The 25599-nt window shown below is 53.1% G+C and overlaps 1 protein-coding gene across 5 annotated transcripts in view; it reads left to right on the forward strand.

Moving 5' to 3' along the window:
* The first annotated feature begins 435 nt into the window (after window positions 1-435).
* The window catches only part of KCNIP3 (potassium voltage-gated channel interacting protein 3), a 91934-nt gene continuing 66770 nt past the window's right edge, over window positions 436-25599 (forward strand). For 2 of the 5 annotated variants that reach the window (XM_045006675.1, XM_045006677.1), the window contains exons 1-2: window positions 438-625; window positions 18903-19068. In XM_045006675.1, coding sequence (XP_044862610.1) covers window positions 611-625; window positions 18903-19068 — 181 coding nt within the window. In that variant the 5' untranslated portion in view covers window positions 438-610. Of the gene's footprint in view, window positions 626-6835; window positions 6901-18902; window positions 19069-25599 lie in introns of those variants that run through there. The other 3 variants (XM_045006673.1, XM_045006678.1, XM_045006674.1) reach the window with 3 other exon arrangements.

Consider the following 25599-nt stretch of genomic DNA (forward strand, 5'->3'; position numbering starts at 1 on the left):
AGGTGTGTTGTGTGGATAAAACAACAATGGGGGGACGGGGGAAGGGGCAGATAAGCACCTAAAATAGACTTGCTGGGCTCTCCTGGGCCCCAGAGCCCAGGTCTTTCCCCCTCCAGTGCCTGGAAGTGGAGAACTTCCCCTTTAAGTATTCCCCTGGATGCTAGGAAGTGGCTAGTTCCAGTCCCGTTTTTAAAGGGATTTTTATTTTAGGTTAATTGGCTTCCTTAAAAAAGAGCGAGCGAGAGGGAAGGGGATGCTATGGGTTCTGTTTCCATGGAAACTAGCAGCCGTAGGCTGGCCGTGTTGCATGTCACAGAGAGGGAATAATGGCCTGAAAGGTAAACTTGGCATAGGGATGGTTCCTTTGTCGGGGATGTTTGAACAAAGACAAAAGCAGCTGCCAGGATCTCTCTGTCCCTATTTGCATCTCGTATGTGGCACGGCAAGAGGAACCAGATGGGAATAACTGTAGATCTGCAGCCAGCATCAGCGACGCTTTGAATAGCCGTGGCTGACTCTGGATCTGCCCGCCACCTACCCCTGGCCGTCCAGTGACTCCCGCCTCCGCTGCACATCGATTGACAATCATCCATCAGTCCCCCATAAGAAGATGTTTGAAGACAGGGTAAGTAAAAATAAGACCCTGTCCCGGGTTTGGCAGGCTGAGATCAGGAGCAAATGGCGACAGCCTGCGGGCTAACTGTCCCAAATGATGCCCCAGCGTTGCACAGCTGGGACTGGTGTCTGGGCACCAGCTGGGCACAAAGTCGCTCTTTAACACTTTCAGCAGGCGGCGCTGAAGAGCACTGATAATGGCAATAAAGGGGCAGGTCAGGCATCGGGGGGTTGTGACCATCTCTTTGAGCATGTGAGCAGCTCCCCGGCCTACTTCTAAGACATCTCTGCCCAGGAACCTGATTCTAACACCTGGGACCAAATTCCAAGCTCCTTTACCCAGATGCTGCATGGTCCTTACTACTCAGGCAAAACTCTCCCTGCCAGTCACTGAGCGTTTTGCCTGGGTACAGCTGGCTGAACTATGGGCTGGTGAATATCTTTGTAATTAGCTGCGGCAAATCAGCTGTGCTGGTAGCTGCAGTGGTTAGAGCGCTGGATTGAGACTCAGATCTAGATGGCCCTGCCATTGTCTCGCTGGGTGACCTTGGGCAAGCCACTTAGCCACTCTGTGCCTCGGTTTCCCCTTCTGTAAAAAGGGGACAATGATACCGACCTCCTTTGTAAAGCATTTTGAGATCTACTGATGAAGAGTGCTATATAACTGTGAGATATGTTTTTTTTGTTGTGTCTGAGTATCTGGGCACATGGTCTGTTCATTGCCGAACCAGAAACTTTCATGTATTGACAACAAAAATTCTCACCGGCAAGGGTGTCATTCACTATCTTCCTGTTTGAAAAGTTTCAGTCATTCAGTTAGGGAGCAGAGAAGGTTACCATGTGACTTAGGGAGCAACTGGTTGCAAACATCCTCTAGATAAAAGTCTGTTTGTGAGGACTATTTGGTGGATGCAGAATGATACTGGATTTATTCACAGGAATCCTGATCCACCGGAGAATGGTTCTTGACCAGAAAAACAGGGCTTAAATCATCCAATAATTTAGTCACCGGGAATAATATAACCCAGCTGTGTCGCTGAGTAAAGATTTTAGGGTCTGACATTTGTTTGCATCATCTGGGATGAGCAGAATGCTGAGCTGTTCTGAGCATATCTACTTATCAGATCAGTGCCTGGGCCTGAAATCGCTACGGACCACCTGGCTTTTCTGTCTTTCATCCTCTTTATGTTAAAGTTTTCAGCCCCAATTCACTTAAGCATGTGCTTCATTTTCACTCCCACCGAGGAGGTCGACAGGCCCATTCACATACTTAAAGTTAAGTGCTTGGCTCAATCAAGGCCTTGGATGCTAAAGTAGTTCAAGAGCGCCAGCCTGACGAGGAGAAAATAGCTAAGAGGAGAAGGAGAAAAAGACCAAATGAAAGGTTAGAGCTTATTGAAAAATGGGACTGAAAATAGTTTGGGGCATTTGAGCTGAAATTTTTTCCTGACGAAATTAGAAATTTCGATGGAAATTTGTGAACTTGAAAAATGTCAATCAGCTACTTGAAAAAACTGGGGGGAATTGGGAAAATGAGCTTGAATTTTTTTCCTCTTTTCTTTTTTCGATCAAAGTTTGGCTCAATTCAACTAGTTCTGTTCAGTTTCAAGAAACGAATCAAGAGGAAGAACGCTTTCTTCCACGCATGGGAAAGGTTGCTTGTATGTATCCGCAGCAAGGCCATTTTACTGTCCTCCTTCCAGCCTTCCTCTGCGGCAATACTTACGCGACGGCTGCAATTCACTGGGGGCTGAATTGAGGACCTCTAGCACTAAAACCACCAGTTACTAGGGCTTAAGCTAAAGAGCAGCAATGTGCTACAGTTTGCTAGTGATTAGGCAGTGGGTGTGTTGTGACCATTACTTATCCCATGGGGCACTGTCATTTCCTTGTTTCCTTGTGCTCCCCCTGTGTCTATCCAACTGTTGTACTCCAACTGCACTCAGATTGGCAGCTTTTCAGACCAGACCTTTGTTGTGTGTCTATACAGCACACAACACAACAGGGCCCTGCTTTCTAGACCCCCAAGACAGCGCAAATGATTAATTACAGATCTAGGTTAGTGCGTTACAAGCTGTCTTAGCCCTATGAGTGTGGCCCTCACTTGAGACAACTGGGTTCTGGTCCCAGATTTGCCATAGGACCTTAGCATGTCATTTCTTCTCTCCTGCCTCCATTTCCCCCTTGGTAAAATGGGGCTAGTAAGCACTTTGAGGTCCTTGCTGTAAACACTTTGAGGTCCTTGCTGTTACTGTCAGACCAAGTTGCTTTGCTATTAATGCAGACTGTGTTCAATTTCTTATTCTAATCCCTCTCTCCAGAACAGAGGGATAAAGATTCACTTCCTAGCCCCACTGTACTGACCTGGGACTCCTTTCCTACAGATACACTTCCCTATGTCTGCTCCACCAACAGACACCTACGCAGATCACAAACAGCTGCTACTTGCTGTCAGAGAGGGAGCCTCAGAATGCAATTATAGCTCTCTGTCCAAATAAATACAATAGGGTTGCCAGCTCTGCGTAGCCAGATCCCAGTGAGCTCATATGTTTTCATCATGTAACAGAGAACATAAGGAAGAGGAAGTGTCTTTATCCATCTCATAGCACTCGCAGGCAAAGTAGGAAGGGCTGGATTTCGAAAACCCTGGTGCTTTGGTCAGGCGCCTAATGCCGTTGTAAATTTGGCGCTAAGTGCTTCTAAAGGCTTTCGGAGGTGCATGCATTTAGGACCACATCTGGTCAGGGAGTTTGTTCTACTCTCAGGCCAGAGTGAGAGAATACTTGCATGATCTGATATTAAACTGAAGCAACATGTCATCACTTTGCTTCCACAAATACCACCCTCCAAGCTGGATTAGGTCTGGAATGGAGGCAGGGCTAGCACCCCGTTCCCTTGGTTTTGTAGTTCACATACTACACCACACTTGAGTCCATTGACTAGCTCTGTAGAGTCTTCCGATTGTAAACTATCCCTTTGGATTTTGTGTCTCATGGGAAATTCCGCAGTTTTGAATTTTTGCAAAACCAAACATTTTCTAAAGAGCAAAGATCTTAGAGTTTGATTTTTGTTTGCACCACTCTACAATGAGTGGAATCCTGCGCAGTGCTGAGCCTCTGTTGTACTCATCAGATCAGCCCCTGGACCTGACATTGCTACAGACCACTTGGCTTTTATATTGGATTGTTCATTATCGTTTATCCCCTTGGGGTTAAAGTTTTCAGACCCGGTTCACTGAAGCACATGCTTAATTTTCAGTCCCACGGAAGTCAACAGGCCCATTTTGGCGGCGGCGGGGGGGGGGGGGGAGGAATTCATTGCCTGTCCTTTTGTTGAGATCAAATCTAACCACTGTGTTCCAATTCTGAGCTTCTTAAAAACTGTTTTATGATATTCAAAAAACCCCAGTGAATTTCATTTTTGAAATGCCTTTTGGAGCTGTTCCATTCCATAAATGTGGAAACGAGCCATTAGGATGTTATCAAAATGCTTCCTTTCCTTTTTCTCTGCGTGAAATTGGATCAAAAAGCAACATGTTTTGGGAGACGTTTAGATGTGGGTGAAACCGACAACAACAGCCTGGTTCAAATCCAAAAGGCTGCGATGAAGCAACAAACAGGGTCAGCTCCACAGCTGGTGGGAAATGGAGCTTCGCTGATTAACACCAGCTGAGCATGTGGCCCACAAAACCCTCTCATGCCTGCCTCTGAGGAGTTACAAGTGGATGGGAAGGGAAAATGAACACGCTTGTCTTAAGGGCTGTAATATTTCGGTCTCGCAACCAGTAAACAGGGACCCTCATGGCTACACTTGCAAATTTGCAGCGCTGCAGCAGGGTGTGAAAAAACACCCTCTGCAGCGCTGCAAATTGCGGCGCTACAAAGCGCCAGTGTAGTCAAAGCCCCAGCGCTGGGAGCACGGCTCCCAGCGCTGTCCGTTAGGGATGGGTGGATTAATGAGGGAGGCAGAGCTGCACAACGTGCAGTCGGCAGAACAAAAGATTCCCCGGGCTGTTTTTTGAACACTGGTATTTTGTGCCTTCGCTGACTGCTCGGTTCGGCCTGCCAAGTCTTGTATTTCCAGTCCCAGGAGGTGCTCGGTGAATTGCACCCACCATATAAAAGATCTCGGCATCTTTATTGTTAACTGAATTTCAGGAGCACCTGCAGGCCCTGTCATGCTGGGGTCTGTATAGACACATTGTGAGAGAGTGGTCGTGCCCTGCAGAGTTCTCAGTGGACAATACAGACATGGGGGGCAAGGAAAGGAAGGTTTGTTAGCCCCGCTTTGAAAGTGCAGAATGGAGCCAAACAGAGCACCATTAATTTATAGCAGCAAACGAGGGAAAAAACCCTACTCCAGTGCTCACAGCTGAAGCCTTGCTCAAGCCATAATGGGCCAAATTCAATGGATTTGGCCAAGCGTTGGATTTGGTCGATTGTGCCTCGTGCATTCTCCAAAGATGCTGCTCCTGAGTTCCCATCACCTCCGGCCTGGGAGCTCAGACTCCTCCAGGTCCATCAGGGTCCAAACCTCCCGCCTCATCTCAGGCTCTGAAGGAAGGGGCACCTGTCCTGGTCCCCTCACAGGAAGGGCCCCTGCCTTCATGGAACGTGCTGCTTCTCCTGCCCACAAAAGGAAAGAAGTGAGTATCATGCATCCTGAAGGAATGAGCCATGCGCTCGGCCACCGTGCCCATCCCGTGAGGGGGTAGGGATCTGAGTTCCATCGCTCCCCTGAGAGGAAAGGCATTCACCTGATGGCCAGGTACCCTGAAGGGAGTGTCTGCTCCAAAGCCAGCCCTGCCTCCCCAAAGTGTCCACCCTAGACAGGGGTGCTGAAGCAACTGTGCTGAGAGCCACTGAACCAAACTGCAAACCCCGTGTATGATGGAAATTACTTCGAGCCGGGGGGTGCTGCAGCACCCACCGTGCCTCTAGTTCCAGCACTATGACCCTGTACGCTGCCCCCTTTGCCTTAGGACAGACTGTCCACTGGCTCAACATGTGCATAAGGGTGGGAGAGGCAGCCAGCACAGGGGCCATGCACCATGCTCTGGGTGTGTGTTCTGCAGAGCCATGGGGCATGGAAAGTGGTAAGGGCAACCCAGGAGCCTGGCAGAAAGAAGGGAGGGGTTGAGAGTGGGGTGGAGGTAAGAGCATTGTGACCCATGGGATAGAAGGGATAAGGAGGTGAGCAAGAGATGGGAATGAGTGAAAGGGTTCAGGAGGGTGCCTGTGAATTATACAGCCTGAGATACACCGTCTGTCTATCTATCCCATACACATCTATCCTTCTATCCCCATACGCATCTCTTATCTAGCCAGCCATCCTCATATACATAGATCTATCCCCATATACATCTACCTATCGCCATACACATCTATCCATCCCCATCCATCTATCAAACCAACCCCATACACATCTATCCTATCCCCATACATATCTCTTATCTAGCCATCCATCCCCATATACATCTATCCATATATCCATCCATCCCTATAGACACCTACCTATCTCCATACACATCTATCCATCCCCATCCCCATATACATCGATCTATCCCCTTATACATCTACCTATCTAGCCAGCCACCCCCATATATGTCTATCTATCCCTATACACATCTATCTATCCCTACCTATCCCCATACACATATCCATCCATCCCCATACACATCTATGTATCCTCATAGACACCTATCTATCCATCCGTCCATCCCCATACACATCTATGTATCCCCATAGACACCCATCTATCCATGCATCCCCATATACATCTATTTATCCATCCATCCCCATATGCATCTATCTTTCCTCATATACACCTACCTATCGCCGTACACATAGTCTGTTCATCCATCCATCCCCATACACACCTATCTATCCCTGCCAAGCTCCAGGCACATTTATCCTTCCCCGTGGCTCCATCTCTCTATCTCGCCGTCCCCATACACACCTCTCTCAGGCCCGATCTGTCTCTCCATCCCCACGGCTCCATCTGTCCGTCCCTCCCCATCCACACCTCCCCTGCCCTAGGCACCCGTGTCTCTCCATCCTCCCCCTCTCCCTCGCCCCGGACTCTGCAGTGCGGGCTGTGTGGGGCTCCGGGACCGGCGGGTTTGGGAGGGCCGGGGACGAGGGGGTTAAGGGGCTGGCTCGGCGCTGGGCGGGGGCTGAGCGCTGGCCCGGAGTCCCGGCGCTGAGTCCCGCTGGCGGTGGGGCTGGAGGCGGCTCGGAGCTGCGGTCCCGGGCAGGTTCCCCGCAGCAGCAGCGAGCCATGCAGGTAGCGGGGGCCGCTTGGCACCGGGCTGCGGCGGGGGGCATGGCCCGGCCAGGGAAGGGGGGACGCTCGGGCACCGTGGACACTCCCCCCCCCCACGGGTCGGGGGGCGGCCAGGCAGGGGAAGTGGGGTGGGGGGCCGGGGGAGAGGCTGGGTGCAGGGGAGGGGTCTGGGGTTGTGAGTGTGTGTGTGTGGGGGGGGTGCATCCCCTGCCCCATGCCCAGTGGCGGTGCCCAGGGCGGGGGTGTGTGGAGAGACCCCGGGAAGAGCGTGTGGCCCTCACTTGAGACAACTGGGTCCTGGTCCCAGATTTGCCATAGGACCTTAGCATGTCATTTCTTCAGGGGTGTGGGGGGCAGGATCACCCCCTCCATCGCTGTGGGGAGAAGCACTGAAACCCTGCCATGGGGCTGGATCCTAGAGGGGCAGGAGTCCAGGGGGGAAGCTCAGGATACCGATCAGGGACAGGATCCCAGGGGGCCTCCGACTCCCCTCCTGTCCCATTGCCTCAGCCCCCTCTCCTACCTCCATCCAGCTGCCCACCCCATCCCCTTCCCTTTTCCCCTCCTGATCCACTGGACATTGACCTTCCCACCTTATCCCCCTGCCCCGCTCCCTTGTTCCATGCTCCCCCTTCACCCTCCCACCAGCACTGATCACTTGCCCCTCTTTACCTCCCCCATGCTCTGAGCTCTCCCTTTCCACCCACCCCTCCCCTTTACTCTGACCCCCTCCTGTTCTCCTCCCACTGCATGGACCTTCCCAGGCTCTCTGCAAATCTTGGATCCCCCTCCCTCCATCCCTCTTTTCTCTCTCCAATTCCTATTCCCTTTCTTCCCCATCCTTACACACCCCACACTAGCTGATGGCGAGGCAGCCCTGGGGCCCGATCCCTCTAGTTACCTTCCAGAACAGGTGCAGCCTGGGTATTCCCCCACCAGCACCTCTCAGCTCTGGAGAGAGCCTTGTAGGGAGCAGAGGGGAGATGGGTCTCCAGGGCTTGGTCATCCCTTGGCTACTGAGACTTTCCAATGGGTAGGGGAAGCAATCGGTACCCGAGTTGTGGTCTTAGTGCTGTATACAGCTGCTCCCAAGGAACTGGGCTCACAGCCCCACCCCCCCAAGCTGATCGAAACATTTTCATCAAAACATTGGCACAAAATGGCTTTTTGCCCCAAATCATGTTTCACCCCTTCCACTTTATTTTATGTAGGTCACTGAGCAACCATTGAATGCCCGTCAGTCACTGCTGATGGGCTGGATATAAACTGGTGACCTAACAAGATTGGGCTATACTGGGCAATGGATTGTTAGCCACTGATCCCTTCTCACAGGGAGAAGCACGGCTTAACTGCTAGTCGTCTCACTCATGCTTCACTATGGTGCTGAAAGGTAGGTCCCATTGGCACTAGCAGTCATACTAGGGGATCAGGTACTGGCGTAGAAGAGGATGCTTTGCAGACAACTGGGGTCATTTTCCTAGTTGTCCTCGCTCCTTCCAATGTGGTCCCCGGTGCCCGATGGTTTGCTGATGAGCCTGCAAGGGAGAGGATATATATATATTTAAAGCATTAATATTAAGATGCCTGGCAGCCCCATTTGAAATAGGAAAGGGCCTTGTTTTGGGCTTGGATCGCCGTCCTGGAGTGTGTAACTTTAAGGCCTACAGGTCACCTGACCCTCATGTTGCTCTGTTAAAAGACAGCATCTAGGAGCTTTTCCAGCCTTCCAGCTTAGCTGGAGGGTCCTGGTTCTGTTTGTGCCACCTGGTGCCTAGCAGCTGGCCGAGAAGCGTGGTCTCTTTCTTGCAGGTAGGCTTGTTCCCAGCAGGGAGGGAAGCGGCTCCTGAGCTGGGAACTTTGCCAGTGGAGTTAAAGCTCTCTGCAGCCTGGCACTGTGTGGTTTGCAAGTGAGCAGCCCTGCCCGGCTCTACTCGACCCCGCTGTATTTGCCGAGTGCTGCTGTAACCGCCCCAGCCCTCACCCCCTCCTGTTTCTAGACAGAGGGCAGCCTCCTGGGGTGATTGCTGGGATCCCACTGCAGATTGGGTGCTCCACTTATTTATCACCCTCCTGGTACTGATCTTCATGCTCCCCCTCCTGCTTGTCCCTCCCCTTCTCTGGGTTACCCCCTCTTCCACTTGCGCTGCCAAGTTCATATATCACCCAATCCCCTCAGTATCTGACTCTACCTTCCCTTTCACTTTCTAGTCAATGTCTCTCCTTTAAATCCTATTCCCCCCCGCACCACACCCTTTATCCTGCCCTGTCCTTTTTCTCCTTTACTCTGACCTCCCTTGACTTGTTCCCCTCCTGCCTCAGATCCTGCAGCCCAGCCTGTCTTAGCTCAGCAACCCCCCCCTTCCTGTAGAACCCTTTGTCCCTTCTCCTCCCCACTTTCACACTAGTTAGAGATCACTAACAAGGGGGGAATTAACCTAGTTCCCGGTGACTTAAAGTGCAGGTTCCACCCTGTAAAAATCATGCTACAAAAATAGCACCTTGGCACTCCCATGGCCTCTGCCCTTGTGTGTATCCATCAGATCTGCTGGCTCTGTGATTTAAGGGGTGATTACACTCTGGCTGAGGTGTAATCCCCAGTATGGATGGATATATACATGCTTGCTGTGCTCCCGCTAGTGCCTATAAATAGCCGGGTGCCTGCAGCAGCACTTGGTAGAACTGTTAACTACGCTCCCAAATGAAGAGCCGGACTCTGAGCTGTCCCAGTCCAAGGCAGGATGGTAACGGAGGGCAGATCTTTACTACCAGAGACCTTTTGCAAAGGTCTTGACTTCCCGATCCCAGGTTGATCTAACAGGGCTAGCAAACAAGGACTGAGGAGGAGGGGTGTGGACCTGGAATGGGGTTTGAAGTGTGCGTTCAAGTGCCCTAAAATCCCACAGGTTGATTTTGCGGGACAACTTCCAATCGTGGACTGCATCCAAGCTAGCTGTGGAAAACAGGTCTATTTAGGACCTGACCCAGCACTGGAGGATCTGAATATCCCAAATCTAGTGGTGGGGATGGTGGATTTAGGATTCCAGTTCAGATGAATGGTAACCTTTCGAACAACCCACGCTTAGAGGCCGATGGTGCAATTGCACTGCAAAACCCTGGTGCTCAGAGCTCTGCGGGGTGGTTCTAGAAAGGAGCTCTGAGTGGATCTCGTGAAGAAATCCCAGCCTGACAGTGAATGGGGTTAAATACCTGCAGCAGAAGGTAGAATGCCGCACCCAGGTGCTAATGCAAAGCCCCTGTGCTCCGTTTCCAACCTCCGTGCTTGCTTTTGATATCCCAGCTGGGCTCCTCCAGATAGCTTTTAATTTTAGCTCCTGTAATTGCTTTGTCAGTTATGAGTAAACAGCTCCTGTTCCCACCTCCCCTTGCCCCATTCCCTCTCCTGCCCTGATAATAGGCTGGGTAGCTGCACGCTGCTGGAGATTTTATGAGCTGTTTAGATATGAAGCAGGCAGGGGTGGTCTGGCACGGTAGGTAGGCAGTGCCAAGTCAGCAGGGTGCCTGCCTCAATGAGCAACAGTCCGTGGGCACAAGCTGGTGCAGCAGGATGCAAAACTGGAAGGATGGGGGAGTGTTGGGGGGCAGAATGCATGATGGGATTGGTGGTTTCAGGGGCAGTTTGACATCAAGCAGATTGAGACGTTGTTTTGGAGGTGGGAGAAAGTCAGGAGTGATGGCCAGGTGGTGGGGACGGGATGGGTAGATGATCTAGGATGAGGTGAAGTCAGGGAATAGCAGATGAGAGTTGTTACAGAGAGGCCTTGCAAGTGCAGAGAAGCTTGGACAGCCTGTGGAAGAAGGGAAACCAGAGCCCTTGGTCCTGGGCAGTGAGAGGCCATAGCCAGCATTGTGGTGGCAGTGATAGAAGTGAGTTCCGGCTCAGTGCAGCCAGTAAGAATCCTCCCTCTACCCAGCTGCGCATCCCTGCCCCTTCCTTGGGAAGCAGCGCGTGCTACTTGCTCTCTGCAGGCTCCGGGGAGCTGAAATCTTGCAAAGCCTTCCCCAGCCGACGGTATTCACTGAAGCCAGACAAGGAGACGCATGCCTGCTTCCAGAACCTCTTCTCCCTAGCCTCTGTTTGCCAGAAGCTGGGAATGGGCGACAGGGGATGGATCACTGGATGATTCCCTATTCTGTTCGTTCCCCTTGGGGCACCTGGCATTGGCCACTGTCGGCAGACAGGACACTGGGCTAGATGGACCTTTGGTCTGACCCAGTGTGGCCGCTCTTATGATCTATGTTCTCCCCCTTCCCTTAGCAATGAGCCTGGGGTCTTGGCTCCGGGACTCACCGCTGCCCTTCCTGTTGTCTGTGCGGCGGAAAGCTGGATGTTCTGAGGTTCCAAACCAAATCACTCCCTTAAGGGAAGGAGATGGGCTGTGGGCCGGGCTCCATCAGCATTTGAGGGGAGTGTCGAGCTTGTCGCGGCACCCCTGCCATGCATGAGAGCCAGCGACGGACTTCATGGTGTCACAAAGCCAGCCCGACCTAGTACTGAATAAAAAGGGGGGCTAGTCGAGGGTCGAATGCCTCTGGCGACTGGGAATTCAGGACCGCCCTTGGCAGCTTGTTCCATTGACTAGCGAGGGTCTCCCTTGTATCTAATAGGTGAGAGCATGGTGAATTATATTCCCAGTTGCTAGCCTCCGTTAGGTCCAGCACCTAATCTCCCCAAATCCCCTGTGTATTTCTTTCTCCCTTGCTGATGTTTGCAATTGCTCCCCATTTAGCATTTTCCATGGGGCTCTGAGAAGCAGGACCAGTCCTGGGGAAGGAAGAAAGCCGAAAGGACACAGGCTCAAGGCAGCTCAGATGATAAACTGGGGAGGGAAAGTCAGCTGTCGGTCTGGGAGCCAGTGTTGCCTAGCAAACACAGCATGGGCTAGGAGACAGGACTCCTGGGTTCTGTTCCTTGCTTCAGAAGAGAGTTCCTGCGTGGTCAGGACAGGAGAGCAGGGAGCGAGGACTCACGGTTCTCTTCACCACTCTGCCACTGATCTGCGGGGTGAGTTTTGTCACTGAAGCTCTGGGCCTCGGTTTCCCCATCTGTATAATGAGGAGAATACCCAGCTTGCAGAGGAGCTGGAAGTTATTAACTAGTTAATGTTGCCAAAGCCCTGGGAGATTCTGTGCCAAGCGGGCTTAGGAGAAGGGCAAAGGATTGGTGAGTTTTGTGTAACATTTACCCTACACTTCCCCTGCTGCAGCTCTGAGCCGATCCCTGCTTGTTCTGTCCTCAGCCTCTAATGAGAATAATTGGTCCCTGTCGTCTTTAGAACATCCCTTTATGCATGTCTAGTTCTCCCCATAGCCGTTCCTTCTGCAGCGTGGCCCTGCCCAGCGCCTCCAAATCTCTCGTCCTTTGCGCTCTGCTCTGGAATGGCTCCAGTTCGTCATGTGGTTCGTCGTGGATACTCCAAGTTATATTAAATGGCTGTCGACTTCCACTCCAGAGGTGGCTGCATTTCAGTGGGGAGCAAAGTGAATCCTGGATTGCTTGAGCCAAATTCTCTGAAGCCAATGGAGTTGCACCAGAAAGGAATCTGGCTTTTTGTTGAAGTGCTTTGGGATCTATCTGTTCCAACAGGGCCGTAGAAATGTACTTGGATGCCAGGGCATGAGTGTAACAAATGCCTGCATTGGAGAGCCTCTGTGCATGAGAACGGCAGACTCGTGACACCCAGCAGACGTTTAGGAAGTGTGCGTTTGTGGCGGAGGCTCTTGGGATGTGTCTCCAATGAGCCGTGTCTCCTTTTGTCTAGTTCTGACCTGGGTGGTACCTGGCTGGGCTAAGGTTCCCAGGAACAGGTGCACCTGTCAGGCGGAATTAGCCCATGCCTATCAATAATGAACCAGCCGGTAAAGCTGACAACAAAAGGGGAAGCACTGTGCATTATTGATGGGCAGCGATGAGGCACTCGTCATGTGGAGGGACAGATGCTGCACTGTAGGTGCCATGCATGGCACAGAGCAGACCATATGGGTCATGCCTCCCCCTGCCCAGATTCCCTGTCACTTCTCAACCCTGGTGGAGCAGGAACCTGCTTAAAGCAAGACAAGGGATGGGAAGGAACCCTGAAAGTTTGGGAACCATAACCTCAGCAGCCCTGCGGCCACCCCTCTTGTTTGTTTCTTTGCCAGAAGCTGGGAATGGGTGACAGGGGATGGATCCCTTGATGATTCCCTGTTCTATTCATTCCCTCTGAAGCACCTGGCACTGGCCACTGTCAGAAGACAGGATACTGGGCTAGATGGAGCTTTGGTCTTACCCAGTATGGCCATTCTTATGTTCTCTTCTGGAGGTGAAGCCATGAAAGTCAGTTTCCTCCTCTGTTGTCTCCCCCACCTACCACTTAGCAGGCAATTGATGGCCCAGTTGTTGGGGCCCCATAAAATCGTCAGTCAGGCTAGGCAGAGGGTCCCACGAGCAGTCTGTGGTGGGGTCAGTAGATGGAGGAGCTGGATCCAGGCTGATTCCTCTCTAGTCTGCCTGGTGCTGGGACTTGACCAGCACCAAACTTCCTCTCTTCTAGCCCAACAGCTGCTCTGACTCTGGTGTCCCTTTGCGTCTTGTTCCCTGCCCAATCCCTCCAGGCCTTACTTGCTTGATGGGCGCTCTCCTGCAGGAAAGACTTTAGCTTTTCTTTCCGCTCTGTGTGTGCACAAATCCACCTCCAAAAACTTGCCAGCCATAGAATCTCACCCCCTGGCTCGGCTGCGCGCACGCGGGGCGGGGGGGGGGGGGGACCATCTGCCAGGAGTGGTGATTCTGCAGCTGCAATGTGTCAACATCTCACCAGCTCTCAGAAACCAGAGCTGTCCCCCTCCCCCACCCTTGGTGCACGTCTCTGGTTTTCTCCACTGCAGATGGTGTATTGGGTGTGATGTGTGGAGCCTGGTCCACTTAGAAAATAGCTTGATGTGTGGAAAGGAAGCGCTGGGGAGATGGCTACGGACCAAGATAAGTGACTTCCTTCTGGCTCCTGACTCTGCCCCAGCGTGGGCTCACTGCGCTTGAATCAGTGGCACAGTCATGAAGAAGACACTTAGCTAGGGGTCCTGAGTCCCAAATCCCCTCTTCTGAATTCTATTCGACCCTCTGTGCTGGGACATGTCTTAGCTATTATCCCAGGCTCTCAGATTCACCTGTTGGCTTCGCTACATCTGCTCTCTTCTCAGAGCCTGAGATGCCCCGATATCTTTTTGGCAGGAGCCTGTGGGGTGAATCCCAGGAAACTTGTTAGCTTCCCCACTCTCTGCTTTTCCAGCAGCTGACCCCACAGCCCTCTGAGGGACACACTGGTGAATTTGTTGTGAGCCACGAGCCTAAGCGAGCCTGACTTTGCTTAGCTGGAAAAATCTGTAATTTAAAAATAAAATCCAGCTTGTCAAGTTTGTAGTTATGATGTGCTTTAAAAAACGTGACTCCGCAGCCATCTGTCTGCAGGGCTTAGCTGACTCAGAACTACTCAAATCACTTCGGTAACACAGAGCCCCTTTGCTCTGTTGAATCATGCGTCACATCTCCCTGAAGCTAGCCTGCTGTGATCCAGGACGCACGTTCTGTGCAGCGTGGCAGCTTGTCTGCGAGCGGGGTGACTAGAACGGTATAGAGACGTGCTGTGGCATGAGTGGGAGCTGGCTGAATCTCCCCACTTTGGTGGCTTGGCTTAACTTTGCCAGTGCCTGTGTCTGCTGGGACGGGTTCTGTGCCAGCGGTGAGCCAGGCTGGTGGGAATGACTGATGGGATAAGTGGCACATGCTTGGCAGCTGCTTCCCTACCAGCTGGGCATTTCCCTTGGCATCTTGGGCCAATCACACCAAACTACTCAGGCTAGGAAAAGGTGAAGGAGGAGGCAAGTCCAGGTGCTGTTCCAGCTGGAGCTTAGAGAGGCTGCTGTCTCCACACAGGCTCCCATACTGTGACCTTTGCACCATCATGATGCCCACGGAAGTCAAAGGCATTTTGCTGGAGTGCTGGGTTGCAGCCAGAGGGAGGGGACAGAGGCTGGGGGAAGGAACGAGCAGGGTTGCTTTAAAGCCATATTCACATGGAAGCCACCCAGGCTCCAAAGTGCCTTGAGGACACGTAGCTGCAATCCAAACTCTGTCCTTTCCTGAGACATCCTACCCACTCGTGTGGCTGATATGCCCTGTACGGTGGCCTGGCAGCAGAACCACTTGCAAAGGGCTCACGTGGCCTAACGTGAGACCATTCAAACGTGAGGCGAGGTCCTAGGGCTTGATCGGCTAAAGCCAGCCTCTGGCTTTGTGCCTGGCGTGAAGCCATGAACAACTGAATGGCCTAACTAAAGAGACAGTCTTCATTACTGTCAGACTGAATTTCAGACAGCAGTGGGAGATCAATATTTCCAGAGGGCGTGAAATCTAGTGGCTCAGAGCAGGGAATTGGGAGTTCCTCGCTCTTCCACTGACGTGCTGGGATGTCTCGGGTAAGGGACTTGCCTAAAAGCTTTTGGCCTGCCTCAGTTTTGGCTACATGGCTGGACACCTGAAGTGTAGCAATCTGGGACCCCAGAGGAGTGGATGCTTTGGAAAATATTAGCCTTGCACTCTGTGCCTCAGTTTTCCCCTCAGTAAAACCGGTATAACGGTACCTGTCTACCTTCCTTTGCCCAGGGACGTTGGCTAGCTAATCAATGCTTGTCAAGATCTCTGAGCTCCATCAATGGCAGGTGCAACTGATATGCCGTTATCACTTCCAGGCAGCCCCCCCCCCCCCCCGTACTGAAGCTTTGTCGCATCGCCTTGCGTGCAATGAAAAGAGAGGCTGGCTCTGACGGATGGACGGATTGAGGTCGGTTCTCTTTTCAGTGGGAGCTGGAATAAAAACATCAATTATTCAGTAGACATTCAGCTCTGTTATCTGTACAGATGCGATCCTTGGAGTTTAGAAACCGCAATCTGGGCACCTGCTGAGTGGCGGGTTATGCCATCCTGAACTCCTTACATGTGTTTCTAAGTGCCCATCATTGTGGTATTTGGGCACTGGACAAATGGCAGCACCTTCCATCAGAAGAACTCAGTGTTCGTAAAACACTTCAGATGTCCCGACCTGCCAGTGAAATAGGGTTGTAAGTATCATCCTGGCTTTACAGAGGGGAAACTGAGGCACAAAGACTAAGGAACCGGCTCAAGGCTACCCCGAGTGTGTGTCAGCGTCAGGATCGGACCTTGGTGCACCTGGTTGCCAGTCCAGCACTCTCAACTCCAGGCCACCCCTTTTTTAGCCCCGGTCTACACAACGAGTTTAGGTCGAATTTAGCAGCATTCGATCGATTTAACCCTGCACCCGTCCACATGACAAAGCCATTTTTGTCAACTTAAAGGGCTCTTAAAATAGATTTCTTTGCTCCTCCCCGACAAGGGGATTAGCATTGAAATCGACCTTGCTGGGTCGAATTTGGGATAGTGTGGACGCAATTCAACAGTATTGGCCTCCGGGAGCTATCCCAGAGTGCTCCATTGTGACCGCTCTGGACAGCACTCTCAACTCAGATGCACTGGCCAGGTAGACAGGAAGAGCCCCGCGAACTTTTGAAGTTCTTTTCCTGTTTGGCCAGCGTGGTGAGCTCTCACACCAAAGCCTGGCCAGTCGTGAAACTGGTTTTCAAAGCCTCTGTGATGCGCAGCGCGCCTTGCTGTGCTCTTCTAATCACAAACAACCTAGTCAGCAAACAGCGCCAGTGATATTTTAAACATCCAAAGGCACATTCTACCACCATTCTGCACTTGCTCAGCCTATAGCTGAACTGATGCTTACTGTTGTCCAGGCTTCATGAGCCATGGGAACAAAGGGGTAGGCTGGGGTAGGTGCAATCGCACGGTGCTGCCAGCTGGGAGAGCAGCCTGAGGCAGAAGCCTCCAGCTCGCATGATATTCCAGGCAGGACTGAATCTCCATTAGAAGAAACTTAAAGAAGAGAATGACCTGGAGTCTCTCCCATTTATATCCAGGTGCCCCCGACCGACCTCACCGAGGCTGGCCAGGAGCACTCATGTCTGCCCAGATGCCCCTGACCAACCTAACTGAGGTTGGCCAGGAGCACCCATGGAATGACAACGGTTAGCAGTTGTATTGCACCGTCTGCCGTCCGCAAGGCAAGGCAAGGGGATGCCGCTGTGTAGCACTGCAGTACCATGTCTGCCAGCAGCACCCAGGAGACATACAGTGACAGCGAGCTGAGCGGGCTCCATGCTTGCCGTGGTATGTAGTCTGCACAGGTAACCCAGGAAAAAAGGCAAGAAACGATTTTTTGCCGTTGCTTTCATGGAAGGAGGGAGGGAGGGAGACAGGGGGGCCTGACAACATGTACCCAGAACCACCCGCGACAATGTTTTTGCCCCATCAGGCATTGGGAGCTCAACCCAGAATTCCAGTGGGCCGTGGAGACTTCGGGAACCGTGGGATAGCTACCCACAGTGCAATGCTCTGGAAGTCAACGCCAGCCTCAATACTGTGGACGCACACTGCCGACTTAATGCGCTTAGTGGGGACACAGACAATTGACTGTATCAAATCGATTTATAAAAAATTGACTTCTATAAAATCGACCTAATTTCGTAGTGTAGACATACCCTTAGGAAAGAGGAAGAGGCCGGGCCTTAGGAAACCATCATTATGTCCTCACTTCTGCTCCCTGTGGCAGCATCTCTTCAGAACCTCCCCTGCAGGCAGGCTAAAGTGGGTGGAGGGGGGGGGGTGTTGGGATGAAAGCGGGGGTTGGGAGGGGGGTCCGACAGCTATGGGGACTGGGAATGCACCCGTAATGGTCCTGGCCTGAGGCAGAATGCTCTGGGGAAGTTTTCGTGCAGTTTTCGTGCAGAGCATGGCACGGGGCAGGGAGGGACTGGAGATAAGGGATGGGGATGGCCAGAGGTTTTTCGGTTTCCTGGGCGTCTGCTGAAACCATTCTCCTGCTGGCGCTGTGGGCTCGAGAGCCGCCTCCTCTGCAGCTCCTGCCCTGCTCCCCGATCATCTTGCATCTGATCTTCATCTGCTGCTGGTCTCTGACCCCAGTGAGGGGCAGTTCCCCCTGCAAACCCCCGAGGCTCCCGCTCCACAGGCAGAATGCCTCAGTCCCCGTATGGCCCATGCTGCTCCCCAGTCACTGCACGACCTGGTTCCCAAACTGCCCGTGACCTGCTCTGGCTGACCTCACGGACTCAGGCCACATCCAACCCTCTGCTATTCTGCTAAAGCCAGCGGGGGCGTAGAGGAGGGCAGAATTGGAGGCCTGCTCGTGCCAGCTTCCCTGCTTGCTCGCACAAGTCTCTGCATCGCCCCTTGCTGCGCTCAGTGCAAGAGCCGCCTCCTCTGCATCTCCTGCTTGGAGCAGCTCTGCTGCAAGGTGTGCCCCTGCTTTGGGGTCCCCTGTGAGGCTTCAGGGTGCAGCATGCCTGGGGGGCAGGTCCACCCCACCATGTCCCTGCCTGCTCATGCTGCACCTCTGCTCTGCTCCCCCGGCTCCCCCGAATGCCTCTTGTGCTTAGGGGTGGTGCAGGGACATGGGCATGTCTGCAGACAGGCCTTGTACCTGCTTTGTGGGCTGGCATGGAGGGGCCACAGGCCGATGTTGCCATAGCCCCACAACGCCCTCTCCCTCTGCTCTTGTGTTGATTAACTCGGGGGGATTGTCACCTCCTCTTGGCATGAGAGAGGATGCCCGGCATGAAGATGCAGCGTATGTGTGTGAACTGCAGTTATTACAGATGGGGTCCGAACCCCAGGGTCAAACGTGTCCCCCTGACTTTGGGGGGGATCCGAGCTCTGGGGCTTGGACCCAGCTCTGCTGGAAGCTGTCCTACATTGATACCTCCATGGCTCTCAGGCCAGTGCCTAGCTTGCCATGCCCACATGGGTGGAGCACCGTAAGGGGTAATTGCAGGTGGTGAGTAGAAACCTGGTTGCCTATGTGACCTCCCCATCTCTGGGTGCTGACCTGGGCTGTGTTCCGCTGCAGGACGAGACCAAGGAGACGGACGGGAGCCTGCTGGGCGACCCAGGTCACACTCCCCCGGAGAAGAAGGGGCACATGAAGTGGCAGAAGCCGCGGCTCACGCGCAAGGCGCTGCTGAACTGCTGTCTGGTGAAGCGGATTCTCTCCCGCGCGGCGCCCCAGGGATCAGGTAAGGAGCACGGAGATTGGGCTGGGAACCGGGGCTGGGCTGGGACCTGGGTTGTCTCCATTTGGTGTCAGGTTCTGGATAAGGGACTGGGAATCTCTCCCCTCCAGACCAGCTACACGGAGAACTCCCCAAGCCTGTAAAGTTCCACCTGGGACCAGCCTACCCAGGCGAGGGAGGGTGGGGAATGGGAATCCATCTGCCTCCACATCTGTGCCAACGCTACCAATCCCCCATATGCTGGCAGAGCGCACTCCCTTTTGTGCCCAGCCCTGCCCAGCGGCCCCATCCGACCAGTCTCCCTGGAGCAGCCCTGCTGAGACACTCCTGCCCTGGAGGTGGGGATGGGGGTGTGTGTGGGGGTCAGTCTCTTATCCACCTCCTGTCCAGGCCGGTCATAATCCCACATAATCCCCAGCTCCTTCCTAAAACATCGCTCTGGGGATTAATGCCGCACTGGAGCGGGAGCAGCTGTCGAGATCCAGAACAGTCTGGACTTAAAATCCCCTATGTGGAGTTCTGTGCAGCATCCCCTCAGCCGATTCTTATTGTGTCCCCAGCATGGCCCCCTCGCTCCATCCCTCCGCTGGCTGTCCCATCCGATTGGCTGCTGAGGAGAAGCATAATAAAGCCATATGAACATGTAGCAGGGTGCTGGTGCAAAGGCACCTAATCAGCCCCTGCTCAGCCAGCCCCAATCAGGAGAACTAGATTGGGGCTGGGGAAAAGGCTGGTGCCTGGCCTCTGGAACTGGCTGCACCTGTGGGCCTGCTCGTTGAAGAGCTATAAAGGCTGGCTAGCAGCCAGTGCAAAGGGGGTGAGGTGAGGTGAGGGCAATGGCCAGGGAAGGGGTAGTCTCAGTCTCCAGGCTGAAGGGAGACCCCCCCCCCCCCGAGGAGACAAAAAGCCTTGTAAGTTTGTACATAGTATCGCTGGTGGTGGGAACTGTTTGTAAATAAAAGCCACGGGTGCTGCAGTAAAGAAAAGCCTCGCAGCGCTTTATTGAGGGAGCACAGAGCTCAGCAGGGGGGTGGCCCAAGAAAGGACCCGGTTACAGAACACTATAGACTCTCCATCACAGGAGTCTGGGGAGAGCCGTCCTTTGCCTGGAAGGCCCCTCCCTCTCCCAGCCTGTTTTGACGCCATCCCACACTTTCAGCCTGGGTCACCGTGATGGTTTCCCAGGTTCCCGTATGGAACGTGTTGCTGGGGTTTCTTTCAGTGACGCGTGCCCTGGGACATGGGGTACATTGCGCCCTTTGTGGAAATGGTGGCCCCCTGGAGGAAGGTCCCTGTGCTGCTTTTGGAGGAATCCGCTACTTCCCCCAGCCCAGCCCTGCTGCCTCCTGACAGGTGTCAGCGATGCAGCGTGGTAGCCAGAAGGTGACTTGTCTCCAGCTTCATCCCTGACGATGGAAGCAGCTTCAGGCTGGCCCCTGAGCAAAGTGTCCCCGGCCCCCGCCCTCAGAAGCACAGGGCCCCAAGCAGTTGCTTGTACCTGGAGGCTTCCCTGCAGGTCCCTTCTGGCTGTGCTCTGGCCTGTGCATCTGCTCGCGGGATGACGCGTGTCTGCTCTAACCCTGCGTCGTTGCCTGGTTCCATGGGGGCTTTGGTCATGCCAGGCATACGTCTGGAGCTGCAGAAGTAGGCTCGTGAGTGTGTGTGGGGGCAAGTGATAGATCTGTAGCTATTCCAGGGTTAATGTTGCAGCCGAATCACCCGTCTGAGGAAGAATCAAGATCTGGAATTCACTTCTAGTGTAAAAGAAATCTGGGGCTGGGAATGGGTGTGATCACCCCGGAGTCTGAATTGTGGGGTGGATGGGATCCAGCCACTGGCTAATTCTTCTGTCTCCCGCGGCCTGGAAACCACTGCGATCACCCACCTGCACCGGAGAACTTGCTTCCTGACTCAAGCAGAGCAAGGCTTTCCCTTCTCCTGAGAGGCAGGAGAACATCTCTGCATATGGAGCTGGCTGGGGAACAGCTCAGTGCTAGGTGGAGCTCTGTTTCCCTCTGCAGGTAGTCTGTGTGCTCTGCAGCATGGAGAGATTCATTCCCGCTACCGCTCTGCAAGCTATAGGCTGGATGCAAGTGTGTGTGCCTCTGGCTCACTCCCAGCGGAGTGGGGAGAGATGTTTGCTGGTTTGCCAAGGGCAGAAGAACCCCTCCAGTTCCCCTGTTCATGGCTCATGGTCCAAAACAAGTACTCGGCTTGTCTTAGCTTCACTCGTCTCCAAGACGATACTAGGAGACGCTGGAATGTCTTCCTCTGCTGGTGTGAGGCTGTGATCAGATGCTAGGAGGTCAGGTGTGATATGCATGTGCTGCTGGGCTAAACTCTAATCAGACAGTCTCTCAATAGATAAACTCTAGTCGGATCCAAGCCTGTCCACCCCACTCCATAACCTCACACCACAGCTGCGTTCCTCAGGAACCATCTCATCGCAAGGGGAAGTCCTGAGCCTGTGTAAATAATGTCCCGTTTGCAGGGTCAATGTGCAGGGACTGAACCCTGGATCTAAAAGCATAAGCTGCTACTGCTGGAAGCAAAGGACCAGATCCTTTAGCTCAGTGGTTTTCAACTTGTGGTCCGCAGAACCCTGGGGGTCTGCAGACTATGCTTAAGATTTCAGAGGGGTCAGCACCTCCATTTGAAATTTTTTAGGGGTCCACAAATGAGAGGTCAAAAAGCACTGCTTTAGCTCATTAGTAGCAAACTCAGCGATAGCACAGGATGGAAAATAGCTTTTCTGTCCCATGGGAATGTTTGAGGGGTTTGGGGTTTTTTTTGTGTGGGGGGAGACAAATTCCTGTCTGGATTTTGAATTCTTGAAAAATTGTCCCATTAGGGACAGTTGGATTGAGTCAATTGAAGTGTTCTGGTTTTGATTTTGAGGTTTATCAACTATTTTTAACTAGAAATTAGCTAAAATTTCAAAATGAAAAGCCATTTGGAACCAAAAAACAAACTCTTTTTTTTGTTTTTTGTTTTTTTTAAAAAGGCAAAATGGGGCTTTCAACAACTTTGAAACTTTCCTTCCCTCCCCACCCCCCCATGGGAAATTTGCCACGATGGCCCCTTTCCTACAGAATTTTGGTTTTGACAAACACGTTTTCCAACACCAAAAAAAGTTGGTGAAAAAAATTCCTTTCCCATTGTACTCCTAAGCCTCCATGTCATGTAGGCACTAGCGGGAACAAAGAGCCAGGCTGATACCAATGTGGGTTACGGGGACACTTTCCCAGCAGCTGGAACTCACTGCCACAAGAACTGCCATGAACCTCTGACCCCCAGCTTAGCTTCACCCCAAGAGAGAGTGAAAGGCAGGCAGAGACTCTCCCTGCAATCGGGAGTGTAAAACCCCACTGCTGTAACTGGGACCGCTTGTCTGAGTGTGAATGAGGGCCCAAGATGCAAGATAACAGGGAATCAGGCTGCTTGTCACCAGCATCGGCGGAGAGGCCTAGAACTGCATGGGCCATAGGGACTGAACTTTTCTCTTTCCTTAATCCTCTTGGTCAAGGCAGAGGCACATGGCACATCTCCCCTGCCTTGTTAGTGCAGTATCTGTTCTGTAGGAGGCAGGGGCATCTAGCAGACAGAGAGTCAGGAGACCCAGTTCCCAGCTCTGCCCCGACCTGCTGAGTGACCTTAGGCACTGCTCCTCTGTGACTCAATTTCCCCCTCCCAATGTCTGTCTGATCATGAGCTCTTTGGGGCAGGGAGTGTCTTCAGGGCTATGAGCATGTACAGCACCCAACACAATGTGGCCCTGATCTCGACTGGGCAGCTCCTGGGATGCAAAGAATTGTCTGCAGGGGGTGTGAGCTGGTAACTCGCTAACTAAGCGGCACCCAGTGGCTGGAGGTAGAAGCTAGATGAATTAAAAGTGTCTGCTTTATTTCCACTCTGAACAACGAGGGTAATTAACCACGGTAAACAGCTTACCAAGGGTGGTGGTGGATTCTCTGTCTGGCAATTTTAAAGCCAAGAGTGAAAGTTTTTCTCAAAGTTCTGCTCTGGTTCAGACAGGAATGAACTGGGGGGTGTCCTATGGCCTGTGCCATCCAGAAGATCAGATTAGATCTCAGTGGTCCCGTCTGGCCTTGGAATCAGTGACTACATCCCCTTCATAGGGCAGGGGCTGAAATCTCTTAGCCAGCGGTTCTCAAACGTTTGTACTGGTGACCCCTTTTACACAGCAAGTCTGATTGCCACCCCCTCTTATAAATTAAAAATACTTTTTTTGTATATTTAACACCATTATAAATGCTGGAGGCAAAGCAGGGTTTGGGGTGGAGGCTGACAACTCATGACCCCCCATGTAATAACCTCGCAACCCCCTGAGGGGTCCCGACCCCCAGTTTGAGAACCCCTGCTCTTAGCTGTAAAACCTCCTCTGCTGGCTGTCTGCAGTTCATCCAAATGAGCCAGGAAGGAGTGAACCCTAGATCAGCAGCCACCCTGGGGTGCCGGGTGCGAGGATGTATCCAGCTAAGGCACTGGGGGAGCAGGCTGCAGTGAAGGAAGTGGCTGAGGAGAGATTGGGTCAAGGCCTTGCCTATGGTCTCTGAGAGCCAGCCTCTTGGCCAACGCGGGCGGGGCAGTCAGTCAGATCCTCTGCGGATTAGCACAGAGGGGGGCCTGTGCCGCGCTCCGGCACTGCTAGGAAGTGATGCCTCAGCCCTGCCGCAGGGGCTGGGGGTCCGATTACACTGAGAGAGGCAGGAATTGTCCAGCACTCAGCACCGTTATTAATACCTTGCCGGTATTCTGGGCACTGTGCTTCCACACTGGGAGCTGTCTTCGCCCAGTGAAGGTCAGGAAAGCAGAAGGGGAGAGGGAGCCTGAGACCTGGTGGGAGGGGGAAGGAGCTGATCCCCCTCCCTTGAGCAGGGAGCCCCTTGGCCCTATTGGTTTCCGTGGACATGGAAATAGGGAAGGGGATGGGAGCCCTCGGTTCCCACTGAGCTGTGCACGCCCTTCCTGGGAACTACTGCACCCTGGGGAGGTTCTGACCCATGTTGCCCGGGTTCCCATCCCAGATGCTTGCTTGGTGGGCATGCAGCCTCGTCTGGGCAGTGCGGGTGTCTCATTGCTCAGGGCAAACTTCCCCACTCCACTAAGGATTGGGCCAGGCCAGGGGGATGGGCACAGATGTGGAGATCAGGGGGGATTTGATGCAGGCGAAATATGGGAGAGGAGGAAGTGCCACCAGGGATGTGGACGGACCTCTCCTGCCCCCTGGCCTTGCTTGAAAACAAGGTCGCCACATCTGCCTGGAACACGAACCACAGGGTCCTGCTAACATGTCCTCATGCAGTGCTCTGGAAGATTTAGAGCACAGGACTGGGAATCAGGACTCCTGGGTTCTATTCCTTGCTTGCTGCTGACTTCCTGTACACCGTGAGCAAGTCCCTTCCCCACCTCCCTCTGCCTCACTTTCCCTGTCTGTAAAATGGGTATGATGCCCCCATCTTAAAGAGCTTTGAGATGCTCAGGAAGAAGTTGCATTGGCATTGATGGGTGTTGTCCAGGCCCCTCTGGCAAAGTGCCTGCATTCCCTAATGCCTGTTGGGACAGGGTCTGTGAGGCCAGAAGGTTCTGCTGTGGTGGAGAATAAAACCTCTAGACCAGGAGATCTCCATCCTGATTCAGTGGGGACAAGGGGTACTTAGTACACTGGAGGAGCAGGGATTTGCAATGCAGTGGCGGAGCGGGTTGGTAACCTTGCATTGGAGAGAAGGTCAGAGCTGCACAGCTGTGACTCCTGCCTCTCTGCTGGCTGGATGTTTAAACAGGAGATAAGCCCTAATATCAGGGCAGTGACTGCAGAGGGTCCTGTAGCTCAAGGGGTAGGGCGCTGTGGCTTTGGATTAGAAGGTCTATCTTGTCTAAGGAGTGGAGGCCATGATTGTGGGGACAGCTGATGACCAGAGAATCATGAGCACCTCTCCTGAAGCAAAATGAGAAGTCAGAAGCAAATTGTCCAGCTGTTGGCAGGGCTGGCTTTAGGAAGTGTGGGGCCCAATTCGAACAGTTTCGACGGGGCCCCGGCAGAGATGATTTTTAAAAAAACCAAACCCGTGGGGCTTGTACTCACCGAGTGGTGCTCCGAGACTTTGGCGGCGGGTCCTTCACTCACTCCAGGTCTTCGGCAGCACTGAAATACCCGCCACCGAAGACCCGGAGCGAGCGAAGTACCCACCGTCGAAGTGCTGCCGAAGACCCAGAGTGCTGCTGGGTGAGTAAAAATTAAAAAGGAGCCTTTAGCCAGGGAAGGGATTCTCACTGGGCGCGGGGCCCTTTTAGGTGCAGGGCCCAGTTCGGGGGAATTGGTGGAATAGGCCTAAAGCTGGTCCTGGCTGTTGGTGAGGCTTTGAGAGATGTCCCTGGCCCGGGGAGCGGCAGGGACTCTGGGGCATTTGAGACAAAGGGACAGATGTGCACAAAGAGAATTGCAAAGCACTCAGGGTGGCTAGGGTTAATGTGTAAGGCAAGCATTCTCCTCTGCTCCCAGGGGATGGTGGG

The sequence above is a fragment of the Mauremys mutica genome, chromosome 2, assembly GCF_020497125.1.
Source record: "Mauremys mutica isolate MM-2020 ecotype Southern chromosome 2, ASM2049712v1, whole genome shotgun sequence".
NCBI classification, from domain to species: Eukaryota; Metazoa; Chordata; order Testudines; family Geoemydidae; genus Mauremys; species Mauremys mutica.